Source organism: Hydra vulgaris, chromosome 05 (assembly GCF_038396675.1).
Source record: "Hydra vulgaris chromosome 05, alternate assembly HydraT2T_AEP".
In the NCBI taxonomy this organism is placed as follows: Eukaryota; Metazoa; Cnidaria; class Hydrozoa; order Anthoathecata; family Hydridae; genus Hydra; species Hydra vulgaris.
In genome coordinates, this window is record NC_088924.1 from 32,540,942 (window position 1) to 32,547,500 (window position 6,559).

The 6,559-nt window shown below is 30.1% G+C and overlaps 1 protein-coding gene across 1 annotated transcript in view; it reads right to left on the reverse strand.

Annotated features, from left to right (window-relative positions):
• Window positions 1–6,003: 6,003 nt before the first annotated feature.
• Window positions 6,004–6,559, reverse strand: part of LOC100212336 (14-3-3 protein gamma-like) — a 6,473-nt gene continuing 5,917 nt past the window's right edge. The window contains 1 exon segment of the mRNA NM_001287380.1: window positions 6,004–6,337. Within this exon segment, the coding sequence (NP_001274309.1) occupies window positions 6,004–6,337 (334 nt within the window).

Sequence of the window (6,559 nt, forward strand, 5' to 3'; positions counted from 1 at the left end):
AGAATAAACTTAATACGAGGTGCATATGAACATGTTTGAAGACCTTGCAGAATAAGAAATATTAATGTTATCAGAAATATAAATATTATTTTCTGAAAGCATTTGCGCATTCAAAAAATGATTTCGACAAAAAAAAAACTTGTCAGACGAAGGTTAGTGAAATAATTTTGGAACAAGATTTTTGTTGATTATTTACTGTAGGCTTTCGTTTTCGCAAACGTGAAAGCAAAACCTAGGACAATGACTGCGCCTACGGCTACATAAAACAGTCGGTGTGTGTATGTTATGGCTAAATAAATCAATGTATGCTATATGTAAGATATTATCTACACAAATTTCGGGTTGTTTGCTTATACCTTTTGGGGATATAGTTCTCTTTTCAATATTCAATTTCGGGAACTATAGATTAATTTATCAGCAGCATTTTTTATCTTTTGGTTAATTAAATTTTTATTAACATCTAACAGTTTATGTTTTGTTGTAAACTTCTATAATTCATAGGTGGTTTCATATATCATTATTTCATAAAATTTATTTATATACAATAACATTTCCATCGTTTTGAAAGAGACAAATTTGTTTGTTGTTGGTTTTCGGAAGGCCAAGTTAGTTAAATGAACGGAGAAAGAACTATCTTCGTATTAAAATATCAATCATTAATATTTGCCATATAATGGTTAGAAATAAATCTAATGAGGGTTTAAATTCAAATATAAGAAATGACTACATATTAATTTTTTTTTCCTTTTGTAAAAGTACAAACAAACAAAAAAGTTAAAAAACAAGCAAGAATAAAGATAAAATTAAAATAAATATCATTTAGGAATGACTTCTTCGAGAGTATTTCTGAAAATTGTTCGCTGTTGGTTTATATTTCGGTACGCTGTTGGTTACATTGTTATATTTCGGTTCGCTGTTGGTTTATATTTTCGGTACACGTTGGTTTATATTTCGGTTCGCTGTTGGTTTATATTTCGGTACAGGCGGTTTAATTTTGGAATGCTTCGCATTCCAAAATTAAACCGCCTGTACTGAAATATAAAGAGTATCTTTAGAAATTACATTTTCTGAATCTCTAATTATTTTTTTTTTTTTCCTAACCAGCATTAAGCGGCTGTGGCGAAGTGGTTAGAGTGTTTGCTAAAGATTTAGGGTTCGAAACGAGTTCTGGGCATATTTTGTGTTATCGGTATAGTAGTAAGAGCGAGTTCAATGCTCTTTCGCGGTGCGCTTTGAAAAACTTTTTGGTCTTCTTGGGGCAAAAAAAGAAAAGATTTTTATATTTAGTATATGAATGTTGCATAATTCTTATATACCATCTAAAAAAGTGTTTTTAACCAAACTAAAATTAAACTGGGAATTAATGATTTCAAAGGATACAAAATAGATTTATTTTGTTTCGTCGTGTGAAAGTTGATCACCCTAACTTTAATTAGAGAGAGTATATAGTTTTAATTATACTTAAAGACATTAAAAACTATTAAAGACATAAAGAAATGACTTTACTGCATTCCTTTCAAGTTTGTCAAGTCTTTTCATCCTCGGTGTAATTAAGACCTCGGTGTAATTAAGACCTTTTCATCCTCGGTGTAATTAAGGGGCTTGGTGATAAGACCAATTATGTCTTCTTCTTGCCCCTGCTATTTGTATTTATATTATGCTTTACGACTTTAATAAATTTATATGGAAAAAAAAAAAAAAAAAAAAAAAAAAAAAAAGACGATTTCTAATAGTTATATAATTTAATGCTGACTACAACATATTTCCGTTCAATAATCAGGTCTGTGAATCATTAAAAGACAAAAAATAAATTAAAATGATAAATTTTACCGTAACATAAAATGAAAATGTTTGTAGCGAAAAAACCCAGACCGAAGATTTAAAAAAAAAAAAATGGTAATATTCACGATCGCTTGTTCAAATTTGAATAAGATTTTAAATAAATACACTTTTTAGGTGAAATAAACATCACAATATGATCTGCTCTGATCTTTTATTGGCAATTTTTCTTAATTATAACTTACTTTCCGGAATTCTACTTATATATAAACTTTCTTGGTCGGAATTTTAATATTTTTTGTGAAAATTGATAGAAATGTTGAGGTTTGACAATTATCTTAAACTAATATGTGTTAGAACCGATTAGAGCTAGGATCTGTAGTAGATTAAGTCACTTTTTCAAAAATTTTAAACTAAAAATAAGTTAACGCTGTTGAGCGGAATTAATCTAAAGATTCAAAAATGGTGTTCCTTAGATTCTCAATTTGGAGTAATAAAAAAGTTCTGAAAATTATATAAAAAAAAAGAAAAGTTTCTTTAAACGTTATAAAAACTTGGTGCAATAAAAATTATAGCATCTAAAGCTCTTGTTTGAACATAATACGCTGACAAAATTATGCTAATTCCAAATAAAAGAATTCGAATAACTTTTAAATCGCCTTAGCTACACCAAGTTGTTAATTCTTTTTGTGCCTATTAAGGTCTTACGGTCTTAGCTAGGAAGTTCAAGTGTCCTTCTTTCCTTACTAATGTCATTTATTGAACTAGAGCCAGTGTTAAACCTCGGACCTCTTTGTTCTGAGCAAGAATTCTAACCACAACGACTGCAATAATAAAAAATATACTGTGTTGACCCTTTGGTGAGGTAGCTTTTATCGAAGTATAGTTATATCAAGAAATTATATATTAAGTTATATTAAATTCATTCATTATATCAATATACAGCTGCGAAAAATAAAATAGCACCACCACCAAAAATTGGTTGAAATTAGAATTTTTAACTATTTTTGATAGTTTGAAAATCTTTTAAATACATATTTAAAAGTAAAATGGCTTATAATTTTTATAAAAAACAAAATATACAACTTTTAATATATAATATTCATTTATTAAACAAAAATTCAAAAAAAAACAAATAAAACGCGAAAAAAATAATGGCGCCGCAGCTTTAATGTGTACTTTAAAATAAGGAAATATTATGAGATCAATTGTTTTAAACATTTTACAATAAATATTAGTTATTTCTTAACATATTAGTATTTTGTAGCGTGACCTTTATTGGCAATGACGGCTACACAACGTCTTGGGTTCGAGTTAACCAAGTCCTGACATCGCTTTAGCGGAATTTAGTAGTAATGTGATAAATGGGCCCTACTCCGTAATAAGGAAAGCATGCCCATATCATTATACTACAACCTCCATGTTTAATAGTTTTGATGGTATATTTTGGATTGTATTCTGCATTCGGCGGTCTTCTGACATACACCCGAGAAGCTTTTCCACCATAAATCACAATCTTACTTTCGTCTGTCCATAAAACATTCCTCCATTTTTCGAGTGGCCGATTTGAGAGTTTTTTAGCAAACGCAATACGCTTTACAACATGTCTGGCACTAAGAAGTGAAACTTTTCTGGGGCTACAGACTTTTAATCCATTAACTTGCAGACAACTCCGAACTGTTTGTACTGTTGCATCGGTGTTAAAGTCCTTTTTCAGTCCTTTTTCGGTGTTTTAAAAGGTTCCTTTTTAGCGATTGGCCGGCAATGTTGAAATAGAACGTTTTCGACCACGTGTTTCAGGCTTTTCTTAAAGTTTTATGGCATTTCTTATCGATTTATTGGAACACTCAACTAAACGACCAACTTCTCTTTAAGATTTCTCTGCTGATATCAACTTTCGAATCAGTTCTCGTTTTTCTGCACTACAATGCTTTCCGCGTCCCATTTTTATATGTAAATGTCTCCTACTAATACGCACTAACATAAAACGAATAAAACAGCAAAAAAAAAAACCAACGCTTGCTATTTTCACAATTATTTTTGCCGTTATCAGAGTATTTTACAACAAAAGAGTGTGTGGTGCTATTTTATTTTTCAGTCAGAATTGCCATTTTTGATTAAAATCGAGCAACACCAAGCAGTTTTTTTCCCAAAATGATTTATTTTAGAAAATAAACATGTTAGCTAATATTTTAAACAGCAAAGCTATAAAAAAGTTTTATTTTGCACGGTGCTTTTTTAACAAAAAGGAAAATACGATTAGTGGTGCTATTTTATTTTTCGCAACTGTATATTAAAGTATAGATCAAAAAGAATATCTCAATTGTAACTGTTAAAAAGTTTTTCAGTGTCTAGCAAACATAAATAGGCGAATTATTGTTGTTATAATACTTTTAGCAAACATAAATAAAAATTTCAGCATGCAAAATTAAACTCTTATTATTAAAACCAAACCCAGCCACAACAAGTTAGAACTCGGACTTTGCGTGAGCTTTTTGCATTTGTTTTTAACGCTTCCAGTTGACCACAACTTTAAAAAGTATTATTTGAGTTAGTGCGCTTTAAAATCTTTAATTAATCGTGATGAATGTGGAAGAAACTTTGACCATCAAAAGATTTTGGGTAGTTGTGTTCGCCATGAAAGAGACGTAAATATTATTTTACTACTTTGAGAGGGTAAATATCTTCCAAAAACTAACCTATGCTGCTCAAATGAGTCAGTGAACTGCAGGACAATGTAATGCGTCTTTATATTATAAGTTGTTCACCCGAAAAGACAAAAAAAATATAGATTTACTTCCATTTAGATTAATATTATTAATAACAAAATAGGCGCCATAAAATTTCAAAAATTTGCAGAATTTTACGTTGAAATTTTTGGATGCTACCCAAGGTCTCCAACATTTCACAAGATATTGAGACATAATGCCACAATAATTGACCAAGCTACACCTACCTATTGTTTAATTATCGGAAGAGAAATTAACACTTCCATGATTATAGACAGAACTGCTCGAGCAAATTACGATAGGGATATTTCGAAGACTTCTGTAAAAGTCTGATCGCTTGTCAAGCAGTACCAGAAAAAGGCTCAAAAATGAATCGGTATTTATTTCTCATCGGTAGTATATTTTGTTATTTTACGTTTCGCTTTACCTTTATAGTGCGTATCTGTATGTACTCGTTAATTTTATGTTGTTTGTATTTAAACAGATTCGTTTTCGTTTAATTCTTGAACATCTTTCTGGCACTGCTAAACAAACGAGCAAACTATCTTTACACATTTAATGTTCAAAAGCGTCTTAGGGCGAAAAGAAAGATCTAAAGTAAATAAATAAACATTAAATATTTTTGATTGATAAAATGTATGATTTGTAACTGCTTTTAGTGTTAATCTAATTGATAAAGCCATAAAATAATTGTTCCACTTTTGACCTTAAATACTCCGCCATTGGGCGTCGCGGAAATCAAACGATGACTTAACAATAACAAAGCGCTCTACGATTGAGCGCCACTGCTGCATTTAATAACAACTATACAGCACACATTGGTTTTGATTTTAAGCTAGATTATTTATCCATTGGCATCCAAACAGAGCCTTTAGACAATTCTTAAATTAAATCTTATATTTAATGTTCAATTATTTACCAGTTGCTCGTGCCTATTGTGCTAAAGTAAAAGAATTATGAATTAAGCGCCGCTTGTTAAAATATAAAATTAGCAATCGAAATAAGTGTAATTAGAAGCTCCTCCTTAAATAAAATGTACTAACGACTAGGAAAATAAAAACACAAAAACTTTGTCATAAATTTAAACAGCAAAAATAAATATACCGAAAAAATATTATAGAAAAGTGGCTTTTTGCTATCCCAAAACTATTTGTGGAAAATAAAATATACTTAGAAAAAGCATGCTAATACACAATTTCATACATATGAAAAACATGCAATAAATCCACACTTCATTTCACAGAAAGTAATTTTACAAAGCCATCTGACAGAAACATTTTAACAATAATAAACGCAGCGCACAACAAAAACGTGAAATTGTAATCAAAGATAATTTCAAAAACAACCGCATAATAAAAAACAAAAAAATATTTTCAGCAGAAATCTCGTTAATCAAAAGCATAAAGCGACATAAAACAACATTGTTTGAATTATTAAACAATATACAAGCGTTATACTCATAATGCTGGATCGTTTTTCGTATGATCTCATAAAACTATTCTTCGGTAGTAGCATCGGCATCTGCAGTCCACAAGGTAAGGTTATCTCTAAGCAACTGCATAATAAGAGTGCTATCCTTGTACGAATCTTCAGCAAGGGAATCAAGTTCTACAATTGCATCATCAAATGCTTTCTTAGCAAGGGTACAAGCTTCTGATGGTTTGTTTCGAATTTCATAATGAAATACTGAGTAGTTTAGAGCAAGTCCAAGACGGATTGGATCAGTAGATATCAAATTTTCGCTTATTTCAGAAGCTTGTTTATAAGCAGCATCAGCTTCAAATATAACTCGTTTTCGTTCTTCATCAACTGCAACTTCAGCCAAATATCTGCAAATGACAATATTATTAAACACATAAAGAGTTTCTTTTGTGTTCTTGTTAACAACAACAACAAAAATTGGGGGAAAAAAAAAAACTGGAAAAAGTTAGAGTGATGATACAATCACCTAAATGGAACAATGGAAAATAATGTCAATTAACAAGAATATACACTATTTCAACATTAAAATACACATGTAAAAACCCAAAACTAAAATTTCCAGAAAATTG